This window comes from Spea bombifrons, chromosome 7, assembly GCF_027358695.1.
Source record: "Spea bombifrons isolate aSpeBom1 chromosome 7, aSpeBom1.2.pri, whole genome shotgun sequence".
NCBI classification, from domain to species: domain Eukaryota; kingdom Metazoa; phylum Chordata; class Amphibia; order Anura; family Pelobatidae; genus Spea; species Spea bombifrons.
This window is the reverse complement of record NC_071093.1, coordinates 7,465,719-7,492,455: the sequence shown is the minus strand read 5'-3', so window position 1 is coordinate 7,492,455 and position 26,737 is coordinate 7,465,719. Positions and strand designations below refer to the sequence as shown.

At 37.3% G+C, this 26,737-nt stretch overlaps 1 protein-coding gene across 2 annotated transcripts in view; it reads right to left on the bottom strand.

Moving 5' to 3' along the window:
- Positions 1-26,737, bottom strand: part of GALNT13 (polypeptide N-acetylgalactosaminyltransferase 13) — a 66,420-nt gene that overhangs the window by 5,009 nt on the left and 34,674 nt on the right. Inside the window, exons 3-11 of one of the 2 annotated variants that reach the window (XM_053471148.1) lie at positions 25,675-25,841; positions 24,896-25,103; positions 24,041-24,211; positions 21,437-21,554; positions 18,281-18,461; positions 11,816-11,955; positions 11,448-11,546; positions 5,872-6,006; positions 1,508-1,537 (exon numbers count right to left, since the gene is read on the bottom strand). In XM_053471148.1, coding sequence (XP_053327123.1) covers positions 1,508-1,537; positions 5,872-6,006; positions 11,448-11,546; positions 11,816-11,955; positions 18,281-18,461; positions 21,437-21,554; positions 24,041-24,211; positions 24,896-25,103; positions 25,675-25,841 — 1,249 coding nt within the window. The remainder of the gene's footprint in view (positions 1-1,507; positions 1,538-5,871; positions 6,007-11,447; positions 11,547-11,815; positions 11,956-18,280; positions 18,462-21,436; positions 21,555-24,040; positions 24,212-24,895; positions 25,104-25,674; positions 25,842-26,737) is intronic. The other variant, XM_053471149.1, reaches the window with a different exon arrangement.

The following is a 26,737-nucleotide window of genomic DNA, read 5'->3' as shown; positions in this document are numbered from 1 at the left end:
TCAACAAATCAGACTAAAGCACCGTCGTGGTTTAGGAGAATTAACATAAATCCACTCAAAACTGTGTAATCAGATTGATTGCATTTGAGTTTTGTTTTACCAAACACAGTAAAATAACATGACTGTGGTAGATGTTTGAGGATGATTGTTATGAAAGACGATCTTCAAGTGAAAATCAAGTCAAATCTGATCAGACAAGGTTCTAGCTCAGGATCTCGGGGTGAGAACGGCACAAGATTTTCCAGAGACTAATACATCATTGTCATATTCCAAGTTGACCCTCATCCAAGCACAAGGTGAAAAAAGCTGTAATGTCGCCATCAGTTTATAATTTATTTACATTTTAAGTGTTAAGACACCAGCTCAGCGCTTCTTTCTTTTCTGATGGGGTGATGAGGTTTGGTTTTCTGCTTAGATCATGTCGTTGCATTCCAAGTTGAACTAAAAAGTAGCCATCTTAGACTGATAAACATACAGCACATTTAGAAGTTGAAATGATACAATTTGTATCCATTAGTAAGAATAACTCGTGTTTTGTATAGAATGTCACATTATCTTTTCTCACCAGAGAAGAGAAGTTATCAGTAGAGGTCCATGTGATTTCTCAACAGAAGTTTAACTAAAAAGAGGAGAGCCACGTGTCAAATTTTAGATCTTCGGAAGTTGTAGACGCTGAAATGTGGTCTTTGATCACAGAGACAACTACTAAGGGAGCAGATGGTTATGTTTGCTCTAGAAGGCAGAGGTGACATAAGTGCCATGTGCTAAATCTCTAGGTAATGAAGTATAAGAGGAGCTTTTCAGACCCCTTTGGATGCACTCTTCACATTTTATCCCATTGATTTAGAAGAAGGTGGAGTGCTTAATGAAATTGATGGGATTAAATATGAGATATCTCACCATGCCATGGACTTCTAAGATCCAGTTCAGAGAGTCTTGTTTGGTCGGCTCATCAACTCACCTCAGTTTACTAAAAACTAATTGTTTTAATGAGTAAACCTCATTCACTCACAGTTTGTAACTAATTTGCAACAATAACAAAAAAACACAAACAGGGGTCATTTACAGCAGTGACATGAGTTAGATAAAGAAATGCAGTCCACACAAGAATATGAATGCAAAAGGGAGAGCTTAAAGAAAGCCATGTCCTACTTTCTACAAAAATGTTAAGACTATGAAGGACATTCTAGATTGCCAACCATGTCTACCCACTAACTAGCACTAATTGTTATACTCATTGTGTTTTTACATTGGTTTATTGCTATTTTTGGTGAAATTATTGTTTATATTAGTGCTAATGAGAAAACTGTAAATTTTAATTCTAATACCAAAATACCAAATGAAATATTTATTTCTAAAAATATGGTACATAAAATAAACTTTATTTAGCAAATGTATCTGTATTAATACACTTTTTATCAATATAAAAGTTAATGTTTCATTTGAACCAAGGTAAGGACAATAACATTTGTAAAAGGATATGTAAAAATATTATAAAATGGCTTACCTCAAAATTATATTCCCATTTACCCGCATACTGGCAAAAGCAAAGACATACAAAAAGGTATAACATAATATTTAAAGGTACAGCAATAGGGTCAATGTAGACTCTCTGTGACAGAGAGTAAGATGCCTTGATCATTTTGGCTTTTATTTTTTCCTTTTGCAATACATATACACTATTAACAGATAATGTTTCAAATATGTTTGGCTCAATTATTTATTTGACATGAATTATTAGGAGGAGCGCACAAGTTGTAGAAAACTAACCACTCATTTACTTATTTACAAGCAATGGATAACTATTATTAAGAAAATATTAAAGAATCTAAACATATAAGAGCTAAACAAAGTACAGAGGGAGGTATTTTTTTAAACTGGGACAAATAATAGGAATAAAAAGTCTAACAATAAAAGGGTTAAACTCTTATACTAAGGCATTACTTAACTGAGAGATAGTGAATAAGAAGGGCAGCCTTCCAGTAAAGGTGGTGGGGATATAAACTGATAGCTATTTATTTAAAAGGTTTAAGTTTATGGAGAAGCTGGTTGTCCAGACTGTTTATATATTGTGTTATATATATGTATATATTTATTCCTGCCCCAAGTGGTTTGGTGCATGGAGGTCATAGATGAGCTCTATGCCACCCAAGGGTAAAGGCCAAGAACCAAGTAATCTTGAGGCCTTAGGTGGGGCAAACAATTCATATACATGTGAGATTCTACGTTTCTACCTAGTGTTCCATTTATGGGTTAAGCAATGATTCTTTCTAAACAGCATGGAGGAAAAAAAAGGTATATATATATAATTCAGTGCTACTCCCTGGCCAAATAAAGAATGGTAAAGTAAGTAATGTTTCTGGTACAAGATTCCTTTTAATGTAGCAAGAGATAGATCGTGTAAACCAGATTTAACCTTTTAACTTTTACCCTAGTTCGGGGATTATCGTTAAAATCCTCAGCATCCACTCGCAGTATCTGTTCATTGATTGTGGACAGAAAGAGGTTGAACCACTAAGCCACAAATGAATTAGTGAACTGTGAATTAGATTAGTTTGTTGGTTTGTCTTAAAATGGATTGAGATGGATCTTAATCAATTAGAACTCATCATCTTATTGGAATTATCGATCTCAAATCTAAAAATAAAACATGAGCACAGTGGAGACAGATGGAGAGCATCACCGTCACCTCCGGGCATATGATAGTTTGCTGTATTTGGAGAACGTCCAGACAAGTCCAAGGCGGACCTGAAGCACGGAAAATCCTGTTCGTTTTGGTTTAAGCGTTTATCTCTTTAAGAAGTCGATATAGCACAGTTCATGGAATGGCCATTGTTAACACCCTTCCTTTTACATTTCTGAATACATACTGCTGAGCAAGGTACATCTGTAACTAAATTTAATGAAACATTCAGCTCGTGACTCATAAGTGTCTTTCTTAATGGCTCCATCTAATGGCTGACTGGGTACGAGCAACCACATTAAAAGTAATATTCCAGAGAGGAAAACGCTTACTCGACTGAGGAGTTAAAAGTGTCTGTATGAGCTAGACAGTTTGGAATACAATGCATTTGCATTCATCTTTACAAACACGCATGCTGATAGATATAGGACTCTTTATCAGGGGAGGGCGGGTAGCATTCACCCAGGTGGGGGAAAATCTAACAGAGGACTGGTTATAAAGCACCCTAATGTACATGCTCATTGTGCACTACTAGTACTCAGGCCTGTCCAAAACACATTTACAGAAAGGGACTTCTCAGAGAGACACTAAAAGGAGAATAGCAGGGGTTTCGCACTGTTTCGGCTCTGACCAGCCCTTTAGGAACAATTTTGGACCAGGTTAGCGAACCTGAAATGCAGCTGGGTGACGTAATACAATGTTATGTGATCCTGATGTAAAAGTAAGGCTACATGCAAAAGAGTGCGAGCAGCCAGAAAGAAAGCTACAAGTGTGGTACAGAGTACAGGGTAAGGGAGTATGTATGTATGTTGAGAGCATGAATGTATTAGTATATGTGAGCATGAATGTGCAAGTGTTTGTTTTAGCATGAATGTGTATGTGTAAGTGTTTGTGTGTTGGCATCAATGTGTAAGTGTTTGTGTAAGTATGCACATGTTTTTGTGTTAGCATGAATGTGTATGTGTAAACATGAATGTGTATGTGTAAGCATGAATGTGTATGTGTAAGTGTGTTGACATGAATGTGTATGTGAGCATGAATGTGTATGTATAAGCATGAATGCACATGTTCAAGTGTGTGTGAGTATGTGTGTGTTAGTGTTTTTATGTGTACACATGTTATGTGTATTAACGTGAGTTTGTCAGTTTGTGTAAATATGAGGGTGTGTGTAGATATGTGTGCCAGTGTGTATGTGAGTTACTCGGGGGGGGGGCAGGAAAAGACTGATGGGGTTGTTAGGGACACTTGGCCTTACGTGCCTCTGTTCTGTATATAAATTCTGGATCAAGTGCTTGTGACTCTGTGCACTATGGTGGATACATGTGGAATCGCAAATAGACAAAAATGAAAGACCCCCACTTGCCACCCTTTCCCATTCTTCATTGAATTGGCATCGGTCATTAAACCCAATAGATGCACTTTATAATTTTTTCTTTGCTTAAGTAATGGAATGTTTGGTCCTCAGATCTGGGGTAAACAAGATAAAAGTCTAGTTGCATGTAGATTATTGATTATACCCCTCTAAAAACACTAATAAATGTAACTGACTTAATTACCACAACAAATTACATTTACCAAAAAATGCAATAAATGTCTAAATATGTAACTGTTATTTTTCAATGGTTCCCTAAAGTATATCTAGAAGTGCATTTAGTGCCTTGTACTATTTTAAGAAAAGTGGAAATTCTACCTTAATCACACATAGTTTGGGTAACGTCATTAATTTTTCACGGATTAATTGATCCCGCTGCTAATGAGTCATTTGGGGATTCTGTGTTACTGCTTCTGTAATCTAGTCTCAGACCAGCGAACGCGGTTGACAACCATAATCAAGTAATTATTACTTACCGACATTTCTCAAAAATTAACAAACCACGACATAAATAAAAATGAAGTGACGTGGAACCATTAAGTTCAAATTTACAAATAACGTTGTGTATTCCACGTTCCTTCATTAGAACCATTTCACCGTTATTGCAGGTACAGTAAGTAGCTTCCTTAGTGACAGATATGTATTTTATCATGTATCTAATAAGCAGGGCATTCCGGATAATCCGGATATTTATGGAGAGGCTGCAGGTGAGAAGGCTGTATGTGCCTAATAAAAATAGGTCATAGAAAAATAAATAGACGATGCATCAACACGATAAAATCTAGAAATAAAACATATAATTGGAGGAATCCACTGACAGCACATTATATCAAGTAGAACATTGCGGTGGAGGGGTTTGGAGAAAATTCAGCTGCAACACATAGTCATTATGGTTTATGTATCAAAGAATACTTTTTTATTATTTATTAACAGTGCTACATAGGGTTTTGCCATATAGATATAGAAGACATTTAGACCCTATAGCTTTAGCATGCCCGTTAGTAATATTGTCATTCATATATATATATATATATATATATATATATATATTATTTACTGTGTATATATATATAAATACTGTATATATATATATATATATATATATATATATATATATATATATTTATATACATACATAAAAGGTTATTCTTTATGTTTAGATAATCGTGCAAAAGAAAGTGAAATTAGTTTTACACAATAAATAAAGTTGTACGTTTTTAACCAAAAGTAAATGTTTTAAGATAAATGCATTCTATATAAGATGAACACCGAATATATGATCCAACCAAAGCGAAAAACTCAAAGCACAAATTCAGTATTCATCAAAAGGAAAATATAGGCCATCACATTGTAGGTAAAATAATAATGTAATAATAATAATAATAATAATAATGCTTTTTGCCATTTTTGTAAAATTGGAAATTAGAAATGTAAAAAATGTTGTTATTTCCTATATTACCCAACCATGTTCTAAAAAAAAAACCCATTAGATTTTGAGTTTTTTTAGTAAGAAGTATAAAAGTACATTTTATGCAATATATTTTAATCTAGGCTTTGATATCTCCTGTCTGTGTTATTGATGGCTCTCCTACAATAAAGAGTCTGACAGGTAATGTTTTCTGAATCATAATGTTTAACGTGTTTGTCGGTTTTGTTGTGAAATTTTAATTGTGAAGGTTTGGAGGCTTGTTAGCCACTCACTCGATGAATGAATTATTTTTTGTGAGTCTGTGTAATTCACTAGCTCCTTTTTGCATTGGTTATTGCCGCAGTTACTATTAAATACAAATACAGCACTTTTTTGGACGAGACTTACCTCGGCATCGTATTCCCAGAGCTGATTGCCTCTCATGTGGTGACACTTCAGCATGAGAACCGGGCCATTTAGTCTCGATACATCCAGACATAAATCATCGGTACGGATTTCTTTGTCCGCCGTGTAAGAAAAAACCTGAAAAACATAATTTTTTCATTATTATGATAGATATCCAGTTACTTTATAAATAACACCGGCAATATCTGTAAATATGGGGCTCTACTGGCCACCAGCCACCTGGGCATCTGCCTGGTGTATCAGATGGCCAGGAGTGGGGACCATGAAGTTGTGTACGAGACAGGACAGAGACCCCAGCATCTACCTCCATGGCTGTCCTGCTTTTTACTGAATGTCAGCATATAATGCCTCAGAAAGACCCCCAGGGCCAAGTATGGTGTATTATGGGGGCTTTGGCTAGGTACATTGCTGTAATGGACAGGTTGGGGAGATCATTGTAACCGACCCGTTGAGAAGAGGTGCACAGAGGAGCCTGATCACCCAACAGGGCAATCTGGGCTTTTTTCAGCAGAGGGGCTGCCACCTCCCAGACCTCCTCCTTGGTAAATATCACTGACCATATGCATACCGGGGAACTCTCTGGCAGAAGCACCGCTTCTCTGGTTCTCCTGGTCTCCTGATCTCCTCCAGGTCAGCGGGTAGTCCGCTCGGCTCCCCGCAAAGGGTAGGCTCCAGGTAGCCGGAGCCCAAAAATTCCCAGGCATGACCATAAATCATCTTGCCAGGGATGCCCGTTTATAATGCATAATGAAGTCAGCGGTTTCCAACTATATCTCCTCTGCCAAAACCCACTTCAGTGATAAGGACCTTTGTATGATGACACGAGACACGCTTACGTTACGTGTCCCTAAATAAATAACACACGATGTAAATGTTCTTAAACAATTTTCACAGACTGATACACACGATAAACCCTTTTTATCTTCCTTGATCAAAAATGTTTTCACAAAAATACCATGTGTTGTTCAGAAGATATGAAAAGTTAATAGGGGTCCGCGAGTCTCAAACGAATGTTTATGTGGAGGCAAGCGCAGATGATGAAGTTACCATGGCAACCACAGACACTAACATGTAAAATGATGTTTTTTTGTTCCCCTACTATAAATAGAAATGGGAAAATGCTAGCATTAAATGAGCGCCGTCCTTAGAAACACTATTGAAAACACGGTACTTTTATTACAGTTTTCCAGAAAAGAGGGTAAAATGTCCAGCAGCTAGGATGTATTCATATTGCATAAAAATAAAAATGATATACAGTAAAAAAAAAGAATAATTAAAATAAGAATATAAGTCATTATGTAGTGTTAGGCTTCTGCCTTTATACTTTCTAAATATCATTAGGAACATAATAAAACATACTTCCTAAATCAAACAATCGTGCTCTGCTTCTGAATTCATGTTTATAGCTAAATCCATCCCTTTGAAACTAGAGATTAAAAAAGTATGAGAAATCTGCCTTTTCTTTTCCGTTATCCATATTTTTTTATATATATATATATTTATTTTATATTTATTTTATTTTATTAAATAACAAGAAATATTAGATCAAAACATTATTTTGTTCTGTAAGCTAAAGATTTATATATATATATATATATATATATATATATATATATATATATATATATATATATGGTATTTGTGTACATGTGTATATATTTACATATATATTATATATATATTTATATATATATATATAGTGTGAAAAATGTGTCTTTCGGGATTTTATTGCTTCTGCCAAGACGCTGTAAAAAATGAAATAAGATAATACAAGAAAATACCGAGATGAAACAGCTTGTCTTGCATTTCCACATGTCAAAGTAAGGGCTCTGTTTTTACCGGTTGCCATGGTAACAAGCGATAGCTGATTTTACCTAATAAGAAATCACATTTTTTTTTTAATGTCTCACCGCTGAAAGTTTATTTCTAAATAAGATGTCAACGTGATTGAAACAGTACCCAAATATCACAGTCTTCTGATCGAACATTATAGGTTAGCTTTTAAAATGTAGCAGTTCCAGGCGGCCCAAATTGTACTTTTTTTACCCCATAATAAATTCTAATAAATGGTTGGGGAATGTATAACTGATAACGTAGGAATGGAAGCAATTCTATTTTCATATTTTATTCCTAATAAATTTTGCATGAAACACGGCTGGAATTGTTTTCTTCAGACATTCGATTCCTAAGGCACTTAAATTTATCACTCAATTGTAAGAAAAATATCTTATTATTATATCCGTGTTCCCATGGCAGCCCCTGAAGCAGACTAACATTAATACCTCTCCATGGGTCCGATCCATTGGAACAAACGCTCCGATGATAATTATTACATGTCCTTTACGTTTCTGCCTGGAATAACTTTTATATTTTGTATTTCTTTCTACAACTGTGAAAAGGGTATAGTTACTTTAAGAACAAAGAGCATTGCTAATATATTATTTGCCACAAATCGCCTCTAGCATTCAGGCTCTGTGATCTAAATTAGCATTAGTGTTCTTTTGTATGTCGGGGGGAAAAACATGAAATATTACACATGATATGTAATTTTTGTATGCAAATAAAAGAGTAATAATAAATAATAATATTTTTAATTCAGTTTTAATTCATGCCAATGATATTTAGCATACATTTGATGACACAGAGCCCATTATATATTTTTGTCACCATGTATGTTACGTGTTTTGAAGCATAATTTTATTGATCATATATAATTGACCTCGCTAATTGCGCATGCTGTTTGCTGCTGCGCGTTGAACAGGGAAAAATCGAAAACAATGTAAAAAAAAAAAAAAAAAAAGGAAAATTAGGCTTGTTGCTTTGCTCCGTGTTATTTGCACTTGTCTATCATCATGCAATATTTAACAGACTGGCAATTACTGTTACTTGTAATTGCTTTGGTGCAAGCAAAATACTTAAAGGAAACATCGTGATACATTTAGATTTTTGGCTGACGTGCATGAATGAAGAAGATGGAATGAAATAGGATCAGACCAAATCTTATCAAATTATTAATGGTAGGTAGTTGTAGGTCTAAGGGTTAAAGACACTTATCCTTGTTTTTTTTTTAGTTTTTTTTTTAAAATCAACGAGTCCTTATTGTTTGATTTTTCTCCATGTACTGAATGATCTCCATTCCAGGAACAGACGGAGGAAGATGGAGCAGCCCTGGCACTTTGAGGTCAGCTGCTGTAAAACAATGTACATGTGGCCACGGTGTGGCTCATGGCGGACATTTAATGGGCTCTGTGGTGGACAATTTAATGATGTTCTATGGACCTTCCCAAACCTTGGAAAGGACACTGGTGGCCTTGTACGAACACTTTGCCGATCCCTGTATGCGTGGCAGTGTGCTACGTTATATTACTCTTGATGTGAGAGGCCATGTGTATTTAATCACTGCCACACACTGAAGAACCCAAATGCCCTCTATAGTAGAGGCTCCATTGGCCACTGGCCGATTGGGCACCTTCCCTGTTTGCCAGATGACCAGTCCGAGAGCCTACTCGATCCCATTCCTTTTTCTAAGCTAATTTACAAATGCAGCTTGATATGGGCATTTAGGAGTATGATGTGCCAAGCGGAAATGTTTGCCTTAAAGATTTTAAAAATGTTTTCTGAAAACCCCCAAGAACTCGTACAGCAATTACTGTGGCGTCTGTCACTTCCCTCGGGTCTGTTCTAGGCGGATAATATTAAATACGATCTATGAAGGCATAAAACAGACAGGCTACATTATACCGTCAAAGCAAAGAAACGGTTCAATTTCTCTTTCTTCTCTACAGACTCGAGCAATCATTTGTTTAACTATTTCAAACTTCAACACATCAAATGTTGACTTCTAAAGTAAATTTACTTCCCAGAGACAAACTTTAGAGAGTTTGATCTCAAGGGAGGGGGGGAAAGAACATCAGTTCAAATGCCGTAGCTTTTTCGTAACACAGTCAGGCAAAGCCGAAGTGATTAAACAGACCTTTCTTGTTCTGCGGAGTATTATGTTGTCAAGTTATTCAGTTAAAAAAAAAAAATTGACAGAAGTATTTCTTTTAGCGCTTCACTTTGGGAATACCCTTCAACATGAGCATTAATCTTATTGTCTCTAATTGTGAAAGAAATGTCATACAGTTTTAATTAGCTTCCATGACATTAATGGCAGTCATTTATTCCTGGTACACATTCCATGCCAATATGTTTACAGAAAGTGTTATGAAAAAGTTCATCGTAGAGTTCTATGTCAGTATAATATTCCGTAAATGATCTCAAATGAAACGGCTCCATGCCACCCACATTGATGCCTTTTGTGTGGCGGAATAGGGTAAAATATATTTGATGTAATTATGCATTATGGTTTTTTTCTGAAGAGAAGGCATGAAATCTAAAGTTGGAAAATCCATAAACCTATTCTTTTTTGATGATCGACTGTATGGTAGCAAAGAAAGCTGGGAGGATTCCAACAATAAATCAGGAGACGTAAGTCTACGTAAGAGACATGGTCATACAGCTCCATGTTTAAATGTTAGTGAAGTTACTTTGTTAACCTTTAAATACGAGAACTTTTAAACTTCGGATCAAAAGCGAAGTGTAAGATGATGCTCGGGAGGGTTTTGTAGCTAAGAGCAGATGACCGGTAGCTCATTGGGGAGTACAAAAGATCGGCAAGTCCTTGGAGGCTGTCCCCACTGACGCCATTTTTCCCTGCTTATTAGTATCTCATTTATTTTCCTAGTGGTTTTTGTCAGTCAACGGGTCTTTTTGTTTGTGTATTCCAATGAAGTCTCCCCTAGCGAAAGATCACACATGGTACAATGAGCCCTGCAGAAAGTTTTCACATGAAGGTCTTCATTTTTGTCTCAAAGAGGAGTTTTATGTTATGTTATCTATATCTCAGTACATTCTTTTTTTTAATGAGAAGTGAGATGCTGTTTAGGGGAGGTGCATTCCATAATTACGTTAATCCTGTTTGATCCAAATTAGAACTCTTTAGCTCATTATACTTGAATAATTATATATCACAATGCTGTCTTTGGATGCAGATGGGGAATTATTGGGTAAAAGTACAAGACAAGACTTGTACTCTCTATCACAGGAATCTGCAGAGAAGCAAGTTGCCAGTTTCTTATCATATGACCAGCTCCATCCAGCTATCAATACATGCAAATTGTCCCTTAACTGTGATTAAATGCAATGTTCTATTTAATAAGGTAAGTACAAAGTACAGGAATGCGTTCTTAGAACTAGAATAACATGGGTCAGAAGTTCTTCTCATTGACTATTTGAAACGATTAAGGAACCCTAGAACAATACCAGATTGTTCCAAAGCATTCAATAAATAAATCACACAGTCTACGGTGTCGAAAATGTTGCTTCTGTGACTCCTTGCTAAGTTCTATCTTATTTTATAGACCAGCTCAACAAACTGTCATATGAAATGAATATATTTTATAACATTGTCCTAACTAGACCTTCCTTCCTCATTCAGCAATACAATATGAAAACCATAACATGTTTACACCCATTATCGCCTTTATTAAGCAATGACTAGAAATGAAGGGTTTTACCTGGTTTCCTCCCATCCCATGGCAGTTGAATATGCCCACTTTCTCATTCTCCTTTCGACCCATGTTATCGAGACACTGATTGGTTTCTACGTTTCTTATCTGAAAGATAAAGATAGTAAAAAAATCGTTGGAGGTGATACCTTCTGGAGATTAAGATACGTTCCTGATAACCGGAAAAAGACAGCCAGCAAATTAAATTGTTGATCTTAAAGGTAATTCGCCACAGAAGACTTTTTAAACATCAACCATTACAAAAAGTTCAAATATTGTAACTTTCCCATTGGCATATGGCAAAAGAATTTGAATACTGTATCACATAAAGCTTGCTTGGTTCTAGGGTGATATGTGAGCAGGCCTTTGAATCATACCTCGCCTAGCGAAAAGTAGCGTCTCGGGATCTGGGAGTCCGGATATACGTTTTCCAGATACCATGAAAATGGTTTACATTTTAGCCTTTCTCTAAGTGCTTTTCTTTCGGTTATATCACCATAATCCACCTTCACAACACCTAAAAAAGAAAGAAATAATGAACTCATTACTGGCAAAATAAATTGTCTAATCTACAAAGACTTCGTTTTTTTTCAAGATGTATTTACCGCTTCTCCTTCTCGTTGTTATTTTCTGTTTTTTTTTAAAAAGCCTAGAAATTAAAGGACATACCTTCCTTTTTAGTTGACTTAGTAGAAAAATCATTCGACGGGTTCAATCAACAGTATTAAAGGCTTGTTTTATCACAGATTACCAATCTGCAGATATAATCGGGGTCTCTATGATTGATACTGCTCAAGGACTGTCAGTGGCATTCTAATCCACACGTCTTTGTTCTTTTTAATCTGTTTCAATGTTGTATTCCTTTAGATCCTTCAATATTACTTTTGACAAGACAGGGGGAGAATGAAGATGAATTAATTAACAAGCTCAATCTTTTTTGTATTTTTATTGACAATTAATAGAAGTGTGTAGACATGCAAAAAAATACTATTGGCATGTCGGGTTCTTCATTACAATTTTAAACCTGCTGCAGTGTGTGTGATGAAACATAGCCCTTCATATACTCTTTATGCGTCATTCAACAAGAACATGTAACCCGGCAAATGAATAGAGAACCTCAATTTGCTTTAAATATATCCATAAGTGTATTTTGATGCAGAATTCTAGTTTTTCTGTAACCTACATTAAAATAATTGCATGACTTAAAGATATTCCTAGACCTACACCAGAATTCTCTAAGAACAAGGAACAACAATACACAATGTACATGTGGAACCTCATATCATGTTTTACTAGCAATCAGCCAAGCTTTAAGATTAGATGTCATCACTGAGGTATTTCTTAAGCGTCCCAACCGAGTCTGACAATGGTCCAAGACGTACCTGATAGGACAGCATATTGATAGATTCCCCATAAATCCAGAAAAAAGTTCCCATTATCTCTGAGAAACTATGAATTCAGTGCCATGGTTCAGTGTCAGCTACCCAGAGGCCCAAGGTGACATGGCGCTGTGTTATGGGGTTAGGGAGTAGTTAAAGCTTGCCGTGTCCCACACATAGCTAGCCCTACCCCATACATGACTAGCGCCACTCCTCAAAAAGCCACTGCCCCAGAAGAAGGAGAGCTTCAGGTGCCCTACCCTGGGACGTTGCCACGTATGTCCATATCTCATCTATTGACACATGTTGACAATGGAAGATTCCTGTTACGATGAACCTCCCCAACCATTCATTTTATCCGCCATCTTATTCTATGAATGGTTGGCCCACCAAACAACATCTCTAATGTCCAAAGACTCTTTCACATGAAGTTGTTTGTTGTTTTTCTCAGGATTAGGAGTCACATTGTCGGCTGTACTATTTATAGTCTCTTGTTTATGTTATTCGTCTCTGGTTTTGTTTTTGCCTCTTTTAATAGCTTCCTCCATGTTGTGCGATGGAGGATTTAATCACTTTCCAAGGCGCCATAGTTTATTTGTGTACCTATTGAATGCTGTTTCAGCTTTAGCACACTGTGTAAGGCAGCGGGTACAACCATACAGGAATCCATGTGATTGAAGAAAAGCAAATTAACAAAACACAACTGCTGATTGTTCTAATAAGGCTAGTTCCGTAGCTGGAAGCACTTGGCTGGATACTATTGCCCATGACATTCATATTATTGTTTTTAAGTTAAAAATGCGCCTATAAACCTTTAAGAGATCCATTAGAGTTTTAAACAAATATACATAGTCAATTTAATCCAGCCCCATGTGTTCAAAAGAACCGCTGGTACTTCCCTTAATAAAAATCTTTTATGAACTTTTGTATAATTATGTCCCGTCATTCTCATATGAAGATTTTGAGTGTGTGAATGAAACATTTATTTTTTAACTGTCCCCCTCAGCATAGGCAATAAAAGCTGTTAAGGTTAGAATTCAAACTCCACAATGCATATTTTAGATCAGGGGCATCCAACCTGCGGCCCTCCAGCTGCTGCATGACTACATCTCCCATCCTCCTCAGCCAGCCCCTTAGCTCAAAGAGCATTATGGGAGATGTAGTCCTGCAGCAGCTGGAGGGCCACAGGTTGGACGCCCCTGTTTTAGATCTATGTACAGAACATGGGTGTTTCTTTTCACTGTAGAATCATGGCAATCTAAATTTACTTGATGCTCTTAAATTTGGATATTCAAATCTTCATTAGTTGATAAAGTTTATATTTTCCATTTAATTTTTTTTTTAAACATTCCCATATATTCTATTTCCTAAAAATGTTTAACCGTACGTTATGTGAAAGACTGGACCCTCCTTGCAGAAGAGGAACCCTGGACCAGATCAAAGCCAAAGCAGGGTCAGCAACAGTAACTCAGTCAGTCAACCAGAAGTGCAAAAGGAGTACGGATAATTGTAGTCAGGGTACGGGTTACCAATAATCAAAGCCAATGCGCGGTATCATAGATAAAGCAAGACTCGAAGTCAAGGAACAGTCAAGAATCAGGATTAAGAACACTCAGAATCAGGATGAACTCCTTGCCCAGGCAAAATGCAATGGGGAATAAGAAACTTTAATAGCCCACTCAATTAGAGATCACATGCGATGTAAGTCAGACAAAATTCAATTGTTTGTATCATTGCAACGTACGCTTTATTATCACTTTAATAAATTTGGTTTTATTTTGATCACTCATGTTTATGAACTCCTTTAACGGGTGAGGCTTCCTCGAATGTCCTCATTAAAGTTTTATTTTTTTTTTCTGTAAGCTATTGGCAGCTTGAAAAAAAATAACAAACATTATTTTTGTAATTACAAGTTCAAGAACTTTTTTTTGTTCCTACAGTACCATTATTTTTGTCAGTTAATTAAAATTTAATTTTCTCACCAACATTTATAGTTATACCAAACCATCGACAAGACTGAACGGAAATTACTTTTAGCCTCAGACGTCCAATAAGCAAAACTCTTCGCAACTAAATTAGTTTGTTGGCAACTTTTCACAGATAAAATTAAAACTCAGCAGGAGGTAAAGCTGCTAAATAGGGAACGTTGTCCTGCAAATCAATGTGAAATCGATTCTGTCCAGCTATACCCGTACTTGGCTGGCGTGGTCACCCAATGATTTTCCTTCCGACGATGAACTCCTATCAAGCTTAGTCAGTGCCTCCATATCGATTAAGTTCTAAATATGTAAGATGTTTGGCCAAACAAATTATCTATTGCCTCTTGAGTATATAGATGGACCCTTTAAAGGTACTGAAGAAGTCATTAATTGTTCTAACATGTCAAGCAAACCGTTGTTCTCTTTTTTATTCTTTTATCTGAAGGTTTAATCCAAAATAACTACATGGTAACAATGTATCAGTGCCTGGCCTTCTGTCACATTAGGAATGATACAATGTTTTAAAAGATTTGAGAATTACTTTTGAAAGGGTTAGGTCTTCCAGCAGCATACCTTCCAAGGGTCCCAGTTTCTGTTGGACAGTCCAGATTAATGCTTATGTGTGCAGTGGGGATCATGTGGTAGTTCGAGATACACTCTGCTCTTCCCTGACTAGCCCAGAGAGCTTTTAGCTAGTCAATGCAGCTCCCATGTGGCCACTTCACCATGGCGAGGGTAAGGTGGCAGAGGGGCTCTAACCTCACCCAATCCTGGCGCCTGTTCTCTCCATCTTCAGCCTTGATCCTCCCCCCCTTTTGCCGCACACCTCAATACAGGCAGGCCCGGACTGGCCGTCTGACACACCATACAAATGCCGTTGGGCCACTTGCTGATGGAGCTACACACTCACCTGATTTGCCGCTTATGATTTGGGCACTAGAAATGTTGAGGGGTGTGAAAGAGTGCTAGAAATGCTGTTTCCCGGGTCACCATAAGGGGGTACACCCGGAACTGGTGTAAGGGACCCAACCAGGCACCTTGGGTGGTTATTAGTATATGATCGTAAGTTTGTGTTTCAGTGCATGGTGTTGGGGTGTCAGGGGTGTTAGAGCGAGTTTGTGTGTTAGCATGTATGTATGTTAGTTATAGGGGGCCCTGAAGAAATGTTGCATCCAGGCACCACTTACCCTAGGCTTGCCCCTGTTCTAATAAGGTTTGCTTTTGGGAGGATTTTAGGATTGAGTGATGATTGGAGCAACGGGTGGAACAATGGGATGGACATGGGGCGGGATGATGGGAGGGGCATGGGGCAAAGGCATTAAACCTGTACTGGCCCCCAAGATTTCTGATGGCGGCCTTGACTGTTTCTTATTCTAACTTCAGCAGGGGTAGAACAGCACATATAAAAAATACCATCAACGGGGCAACAAGGATTATAATGCAGCCCCGTAGGATATATCTTAAATAACTATGTACTATTACCGCACATGTATCAAAAAGATGATGGGCCATCATGCTTCATACCTCTCTAGCTAATGAGGGAAAAGCCTCTTTGCACGCCCCCCTTAGATGTTAATTTAGGCTTCTCCCCGATGATTAAATGGTTTCGTTATGCAAGTTTCAGCCTGTGATTAGACATGTTCGAGGAGATTCACTGAGCGCATATCATCAATTACACTTTAGTACAAAATAATAAAAGTCTTAGCTGTCTTCCGCTTATGTAACCTTTGAATAATCTATATTATTTGCCATAGAAACTATTAAAGCATTGAAACATATCATTACAGTATTGATTTCTTAATGCTCTTCTTTCTCCATTCATTTATTTGGATTACATGCACGAGACAATTAACCGTTACTAACAAAGCGGAATTACGTACTAGAATACAGTGTGGTGCGTTCTCTGCTATCTTCATCGTGATTTACCATGTTATTGATAATCACCTAACCCCCCCAAAAAGCATCATTCTATCCAGGTCCCTAAGTTGCATTAGAGGAAATCCAGAAAAAAAAAAAACTATATCCAAAAAAAATGATCTTTTTGAAAACGATATTTTACTAAAATCCCATTCTTTTAGATAAGCATTTTATCCGTGTATTTATTCATGGAAACCAGTAGGGGGAGCTATTTCTCCACAATGAGAAGAATATAAAGCTTGTTACAAACGTATCTTCAGTGTAAGAGAAACCAAGAGAAAACAAACCCAAGTAAAAGATTAGTCGCAGATTTATTTTTTTGGCAGATGTATTTTTGTTGACGTACATGTCTTAGACTCTTAGTTTAATCCAACTATGCAAACACGCAACATCTTATCTCGTTGTCTTTTGGTTAACAACAGTAAACCATGAGACACATGATGGTCTTTTTTGATCTATTTATTCTATAAATGCTAGACACATTTTATTTTAACTTTTTTTCCGAACTTAACTAGAATAAAAGTACTTCTGCCATACATCTAAGTGCATAACATATTAATGTTCATATTATATATTAGGAAAACTTTGATTTTTATATATCATGCAAATTTTTATGCAAATGCTGAATTGCCATGTGACAAAAAACGCAATTACCGGATATGATGTTTGAATAAAAGTTATACATTTTTTTTCCTAAAGAAAATTTAATATGAAAACACCAGATCTATCATATATTAGTACACTGATATAATAATCAGGAATTCGGTACCTTCTGCCATTTCGTTTAGAGTTTATATACGGAATGACTCAGTTTTTTCTCTGACCAACGACAAAGCTAATTTTCACTTTGAACACAGAAGCAATTACTCTGGATAGTGGAGATTTAATTTATATTGATTGCAAATCAACATTTGGTGTGCACACCTTCTGGCATTAATCAATACACACTTAGCGGTAGTGGGGGGGAAAAGTGATCAATAAACAAAAAATAAACCTCTGTAATTCTCTCAAAGATCTGCCAATTATTCTGTTTTATTAACTAGCATGAGAGGTGCGTACTATTATTTTATCACTTGATACAGCTGTAACTCAGTTTAACTCGATAAAAACATTACTTATAAACATACGTTACGTGGGAACCAGGAGAAGGCACCGGTTCATCTGATAATTATTTAGTCTCTGCTTTAAGACTTATAACTCATAATAATCAAACTGCTTAATGCCAACAGTATCGGTATAGAGAGGTGACCATTGAGAAGCATCTAAAGTTCACGACTCTCATCATTAATAGCCACTAAATACAGAAAATGTGATTAGACTTTAAGGAATCAAAAATGGTATGGCGGGTACCCTACTAAAGTCCGGACACCTGTGTTGGAGTGTATGGCGAGAGGTGTGGAGGGACAGAGGCTACCCAAAAAATGAGAGGCAGTGTGGGAGTAGGAAAATTATGCAAACCCCCCCCCAAAAAAATAATTGTTTCTCCAAATTCTCCATAATATTTCCAAAAATAGTATTTTATCAATAAAGAATACCGCTTGATTAATTATACACTCATGTCTGTTACCTGGAGATATGATATAGAAAAAGTCCTTAAAATCATCCATCCACACTTCGGCTAGTCGTCTGTTATTTTTGTTGATCACGTGACCTGTTCCTCCTGGGAATGTATAAGGTGTTGCTTTCCGAAAGACATGTCCAACATGGGAACATGTTACGATTTCTAAAGATCCACCGCATTGCCAAATCTAAAATAAAAAAAATGATGTTAAGTTAATTTTACAAATTAAGGACAAGTCTAATGCTCCAGGGCAGCACATGTTCTGGTCGGCAACATGTAAAATATATGTGGGTCCTCAACAAATGGTAGATACGGTTAAATATGCACCCCTTAAGCTATGATTCTGGAGATCTTGATTACCATAGTGTCCAGAGCTCACTGATTTCTGTAAGGAAGAATTACATTTAAAGGATCAAATAAAGAACAGTAACCCACAGGCATTAAAGAACCTTCTGCGGACTTCTGTTTAGAAACAGCCATGGTGTTTTGGAGTAACATATTAGTGCATCCCACCTACATTAATTTACTGCTATCTCCTCGCCATAGCTGAGATGTCTAATTCTAGTCTTCTAGGGATCATACACCAGAACTCACCCTGGAGCTGCAACTGACCCCAATTGGCACCAGTGGCACCTATATTTCCCCCCTACTTTAAAATGTAAAAACACCCACACTCTCACTCACTCTTACTCATGCTCTCTCTTACTCACGCTCCCTCACACTCTCACCCACCCTCTCACACTCTCCCTCTCAGTGTCTCCTAACCTTCTCTGTGCTGACCACTTCCGTGTCCCTGTCTCCTTTCCTGCACCTCTGCTTCTTCTCTTGCCTTTTGCAGAAGTGCTCCGGGAGGCCTGGTTAACGTAGAAGCAGGCGAAGAAAGAAGACATGGAGAGAAGCGGAAAAAGACAGAAGACAGAACAGAGGAACAAAAAAGGCAAGAGAAGAAGCAGAGCTGCGGGAAAAGAGTAAGAGACATGCAAGCGGGCGGCTGAGAAGGTACCAGTGTGGCATCCCACTGATGTGTGCCAGCCAGGGTGGTGCCCCCCCCCCCCAAGTACGCCACTGGTTCCAATTTAACAATTAGAAATAAATTGTTTTTTATTTACATATTATTACCTGCATACATCCCCATCGGTGATTTACTTTTCTTTATATATTATTTATTCACTGTTTATTTATGCTATAATTAAAGTAAATTGGTGCAGAACTTTCAGTTTGTGTTTATGTTAACTTGTTAATATCTGCATAGAGTCGCTTAATGCAACGTAGTAAGGTCTGTAATCTGTTTACAAAAAATGCTAATCATACTAATATTGAATCTTCTAGACGTCAGTCTGGATTAAAACACAACTCACAACAAACATCTAATTAACCTAATGTGTTCTCTTTGCATTTTTGTTGATGAAAGGTAAATAAACGGTATTTGCGTGCATTGCATTTAAATTAATATTGGATTTTGACCACAATGTAGTTGTGTTTCTAGATGGGATCTTAAAACGCAGACAGACTCTAGACCCAGCATTCATACGATCTTAGCTTATGTATGGGATTAGTTTTCAGTTCAGTATTCATATTCTAAGCTAAAATAATAGGTAGACCAAGTTCTAAAGTGACAACCAGCATTGACTCACTCACTTGCTAAAACCTTGTGTTTGGCAGGCAATGTTGTCGCACTCCGACAAGCAATAAGAACAGGAAATCCACCACGTTGCCATGATATTCCATTCGATTAATCGAATTAAAGAATCAGGTTAGAATATAACGTATCATTTTTTTTATTGAATAAATGTTGAAAGATTTACTTCAACAACTGATTTATTCTATAGAGGATTTTTCGGTTTTATGTTCTATAATCACTTTCTGAAAGATCTTCTGATAAACCTGAGTGCAAAGGATATCTTCATTCTAGTAAATGGTGTAAAAGTAGAGTTCAGGGACATAAATGAAACTTAGTGAAATAGCTGAAGGATACACAAAGGATTCCCCTGCAATTATCTGATGTCTGGATATCAGCTGATTAAGTGAACAGAGGGATCAAGTAGAGATGCCCCTTATTGTATCGCACACAATCAAATTACCGTATTTATCGGCGTATAACACGCACTGGTGTATAACACGCACCCCCATTTTTGAACAAAAAAACTGAACAAAAAAAACTTCATCAGAATCACTGCTATCTGGGAAACCACACACACACAGTAAGACACACACAGTAAGACACACACACACTCAGACACACACACCCTAACCCCCCTTCTCAGGATCTCCCCTGTCTCTCCCTAACCCCATCCCGGTCACTTACCTTCAACTCCTGTGTTGGAAGCGTGAGGCGTTTGTCTCGGGTGCCGGCGCTTCACTGCTGAGCGCCGGCACCCGAGACAAACGCCTCACGCTTCCAACACAAGAGTTGAAGCGCTGAGGCAGGCGGCGGCGGCAGGCGGCAGGCGGCGGCAGGCGGAGGCTGAGGCAGGCAACAGGCGACAGGCGGCAGGCGGCGGAGGCTGAGGCAGGCGGCGGAGGCTGAGGCAGGCGGCGGGCGGCGGCGGCTGAGGCAGGCGGCTGAGGCTGGCGGCGGCGGCCGCCAGCAGAGGAGTCCTGGATTTCTGTCAGTCAGGGGGGCCCGAGAGTTGCCGAGCGGTCGTCTTCAGCAACCGCTCGGCACCCCTTGGGCCCCCCCTGACTGGCAGAACTCCAGGGCCCGGTCGCAGTTGCGACCCCGGTAGTTCCGCCACTGGGTCTAGGATTTATCGGCGTATAACACGCAGGTAGGATTTCAGCTTCAAATTTTAGTTAAAAAAGTGCGTGTTATACGCCGATAAATACGGTAAACTCTGGGAGGGATTGTGAATGAGTCTAAAGTTGATATTCGCTGTCAGTCATACACATATCAGTCAGGCATATAACAGAACCATTTCCCCCTAGATTACTCCAAAGAGAGAAACACTACCGAGAACACCTATGTGCTTGACTTTATACACCTGTTAGCAATAAGTATGGCTGAAACACCTAAATTCAATAACTTTGAGAGGTGTCCACGTACCTTTGGTCATATACTGTATGTTTCAGATGCTGTATTTATTTACCAAAGTGTTAAAATCCACAGAGTAGGAAAAATAGGAAAACGCCCATCATTTTCAAAATGAACGTGTTAATATTTACCCTAAATGACATTTCAAGATTTTCTCCTCCCCATATATCCATTCCCGAATCATAGGTTCCTAGTTCTTCAAAGTAATCCTTGTCAATTGAAAACAGTCCTCCGGCCATTGTAGGTGTCCTGGAAAGGCATGGAAAATTTCACAATTTTTCATTATTATTTTAGAATACAGTACATGTGTTTTTGCGTAGAAAGGTATTTCATACCTGGTGTTTTTTTTACTTAAAAAAATGCTGAAACATTTGGTTGTCAAAATACTATATTATTATGAATATATAAAAAATATTTTCCACAATGTATTTATTTGCGTGGAGCCTTTGGGTCCCTGTAAGGAGTCCTCTATAGGATATTTTCAATATTGGAAGGTATTTTTGCTTTCTTAGATTTTTAATATACATTATCATAATTTATGACTTATTCGAGGTAAAATACAACACAAATGTAATCCTAGCAGAAATGTAATTACAATTTGTCATGTCTAGGATTTTTTTTTAAATAACGAAAATAAAAATACATATGAAAAGTTTAAAAAATCAATTCACGTCGTTCACACCAGAGGGCGCTGCCGATCTACAGTTTGCCGTACATTCCGGGGGAAAAAAAAACATTTCTCTGGCGCTACCGTTCCACTGCATTGCACACTCCAGCTCATTGTAGTTGAAGCTGGAATGTGACACATTTTCAGAGACAATGAGAATTTTATTGGCAGACAATGGTAACAGTGATCCTCTGCCGCAGCAATTGAAAGAGAAGTGTTTGGGCCAAACGCCCGGATAAATAACAATAAGCCAATGACAATACAAAAATTCTGCATCAAAACCGAGCAAACAGAAATGATTTTAAATTCTACATTCATGTCATTTTAATCACGCAATGCAGCTGTTTTGGTTTCATAGAAAGAATGTTTCTTTTTTTTCTTTTAGCGATCTAATTGTGCTACCATCTCTAATCAATATAGTTAAGGGATTTCTAACACCTTCTGTTTTGTACAGAACTAAATCTTGTCCTTAAATGTCCTTTAGTAACCAAAATAATCTTAATTCATCCACAGACCATACAGTTGAGGAGATACATCCTAATTCATCCACAGAACATACAGTTGAGGAGATACACCCTAATTCATCCACAGAACATACAGTTGAGGAGATACATCCTAATTCATCCACAGAACATACAGTTGAGGAGATACATCCTAATTCATCCACAGAACATACAGTTGAGGAGATACACCCTAATTCATCCACAGAACATACAGTTGAGGAGATACATCCTAATTCATCCACAGAACATACAGTTGAGGAGATACATCCTAATTCATCCACAGAACACACAGTTGAGGTGATACATTTGCTTGGGTGACGTCTTTCTGATATCTCTTTGAGAACCAGGGACATATAAATTCCAAGCATGTAGAGTTTCTTGTGTGTTCTTAATGTGATTCTCTAAAAAGAGCAAAAATTCCGATTGTGGTTGTCACATATCATAAAGTTTAAGTTTTATTTGAACTTAATTAATTGCAACCAACCTAAAAACCCCATATACCGTTCAAAGAGAAATGAGCCAAATATCACCGTGCTGTGCAGAGTGAGATGGTTTTGGTAACTATTTCAATATCTGTTTGTAAAATAGATTTGTTTCATCCGAGAATTTATGCCATGTTAATATATTCTGTGCTCTACATATCTGAACTTCTATTTTAGATTAAAATCCTTATCATCTTGACAATAAAGAAAATGTATTTCTTGAATAATACAGTTTGTCTTCGGTCTCTTTGTTGTATTGTTATGCTACGTACATTTTTCACAGCCGAACCAAAATACCTTGCACTAATTAATCATCTCATCAGGATAATCCGGGATTAGGAGAGAATTACTATCTGTTGACATTTTCTTTCACTGCAGGTTCAATGTTAGACTGTAAACATTCTTAGATTCCAGAATGCGTCACTTTTATTAAGATATAAGAATGTTTCCGAGCCTTGCAACAAGCCCAACAAAATAGATATTGAATAGCAGAGAGGTTGCCCTTGGTAGCCAAGGAGAAGAAGGTGTATGGGGAAAGTAGACATCTGAGATATCCTTTTGGAACATAAGAAAAGGCTTACAATGAACTAAGGTTTGAGGTTTTCCAGTAAAAGGAAAATGGGGAGATTGTGAAGCTCATTGACATCTGTAGCTTTAGCTAACTCCCTTGTTCCTAGATATGGTATAGTTCTGTACACAAAATAAACATATGTAATGGTGCATTCACGTCAAAAAAATAATATATATATATATATATATATATAATATATGCATGGCATGCATACATGGGGCAGCCATCTTCTTCACAGAATGATTATTCCTCCTCGTTATCTCACCAGCCTTCTTTAGTGTAAGCTGGTTGGCTCTGGTAGCCTTTGTATAGGTGGAAGGAGGAGAATGGATTGGACTCTTTGACAGTAACATGATAACTGATGTGCAAGTTGTGTCACCTTAACTCAGCTTTCATGTTATAAAAATGGACTTACTTTTAATCCAAATAAATCACATTGGTTCAAAACCAAAATATGTAAGCACAAGATTCAAACAACTTAATTTATTTGCTATAAAATCCTCACTGTTTACCTCACTGGTAATGTTCTGTCTCCTTTCCGTCTGTCCATTTCCCTCTGAGGAACAGGATACCATCTAAAGTTCAACTTCCAATTAAATCCACCATAGGTCATGTCAGAGCCGGCCATATATTCAAACGTGTCATCGCTTATAACATCAATTATTGGGCAAACAACAGTTTTTCTGGAAGATGAACAAAAAAGATAAATCAGCTTATAGTAGCAAGTACCCTTTACCTTCCATAAAGGCTAATAAGGACCCCATAAATATTACTTTGGTTTCCTATTAGTCTACTAATACACAGATTGCAAAATTGACTTTTAGGACAAAATCTGTTTTTTTTATTACGACATTATATAAATGTTGGTTAATATAATTAAAGTGGAATAATTATCTACTTAACAAAATACTACTATGACAAAATAGCTGATCTCAAACCATTTTGTATTATTTTCCCTTTTGGAAACCTCTAGGAGCTGTCAATTGAAAGTTAAAGGGTAGTCCAGATGTGGACCTCTTTGGTCACTCTGCCTATAGGGATGGTAATCAAACCTCACCAACAAGGCCCATGAAGGTCAGCGTTCACATATCTGGTGTTAGTTCCCTCGTACAGAGAAAATATGTCTTGAATATGCCTCATATGCCTTGAATGTGCCTCATAAACTGATAGAGATTGCTCGACTGTAATGGCAAAACCCAGATGAAATGTGAGACTCACCTGGGTAGAGAATCACCATGCGGCAGGTTATGTAGTGTTGCCTGTTCTTGGCTGAGTTGTTACTATTACCAAACACTTGAGTTTCATGAAATCTCTCTGCACACTCCAAAAATGCGTTAAAAATATAAAATAGAGCGTCCATTGCCTACCTGTCCTCATGAATCCGTGCCAGCAGAGGCTCCAACCACCCGACTGTACATTCACAATGAGCATCCAGGAACGTTATCACCTGGCCCTTTGAAATTTTTGCTCCTCTGAGTCGCGCTCGAATCAATCCCGACCTTTGCTCCATCCGTAAAATTTGTACCGGGACTTCCAGATGCTTAACATAGTTTTCCAATGGCGTTCTCAGGAAGTCTGAGGAAACACCAGATACATTTGAAACATGAAAAAAAAAATATATATATACTGTAAAAATAATTTGCTAAGAATTCTAAAGGCTGCAACTGAACAAATCCATTTATTTTAGCTTTGGGCCGATGATTGTGGTTACATACAGCGGCATTATTTGTGCGAACTATAAGTACTATGTGTGTACTTTATAAATAACAGAGATGTAAGTGCTTTACAAGAGTAAAATTATTATTATTGCATTTTTTTATTTTCAATTTTCTTTTTATTCCACCAGTAGTTTTTTCCGCCTTCTTCTTTGCAGGAATACTCTCTTTATTGGTTGTTATTTTTTCTATACTCTTTCCTTTCTTTTACCCCACTCTTTTTCACTAGCCAGCCATTTTTGCATCTCAGTTTTTTTTGGGTTTTAGCTTTTCTGCCCTCATTCGCTCGCCACCCATATCTGTCTCCATCAAAACAAATTTTGTGACATAAATCATGTCATCAAGTGCTACGTTGTCGACAACTAGACACTACTGTATAAACATTCTTAAACAATATTCTTCTTTTAAGACTGACATAAGGAATTCTGTACCTCTTTCACTTGCATCATCAACCAAAATGATTTCAGCCAAGAGATGGTGCGGGGACCGATTGATAACGCTGTGGACAGTCCGCAACAGGGTGCTCCAAGCTTCGTTGTGAAACACAATGACAATGCTTGTATTGGGAAGTCCATCTGAGTAAACCTTGGTTTTACATCTGTTAAAAACAATCAAATGGAAGAACTCAAAACGTGTTCAAGATTTTATATTTGCATCTTTTAAAGTCTTTCTGGAATTCAACAACACCAAAGCAGGAACACACTTGGTACATCTATTGAACTTTGCAGGACCCCTTCTTACCTGGCACTCAACTGAGTTCAATGTGGGTCTAAAGATATGTTTGGGTTTAGATTACATTGGTTAAAACGTGCCGTTAGCAGGTTCAGTAACCCATTTGACAATAACAGAAACATTCATACATTGTCGATGCCATAGGTTCATCCAGGTTTCCATTTACATTACGATATATCATGTGCAGACTATAGCTAAACGCACTATAACAGCTGTACTGAATAAGGAGATATACTCAACAGTTTACTTATTTAATGCCATTTACGTCTTGGTTTAATATCTGAAAAGCTCTTGAGAACACGATATAAGAGAAGCAGCAGTGTCTCCAATGCCTGGCTAAAGAACTTATTTTTCTTGAAAAATAAAAAGCTACGTCTTCTTTTTCTTCATCCTTTCTATCTAAATGGGTTTTGGTGTAAAATAACACAAAAAAAAAACCCCTCAAACATCTATGCCAGAGGATAAAATATATTAGCTGCCATACAAGTTAATCTCTTAAATTGTTCCCAGCAGTCCCAGGCAGGACAAAGTGTATTACAGTTTTACTGAACATGAAATTTTAATCATAGTCTCTTAGAAGAGATGTGTGAATCAGACAAGAAGTGCTCCATTAGAAACTGAACTTTCTGCAAAGGGCTCCTTATTTTAACAAGCGCCAGGATTAACAGAATAACAATGTGACTCCAAATTACATTTTGACATAAATGATTTTGCTTTAGTGGATATTGATATGTATTCTTCCTACATTTATCTTAGAATAAC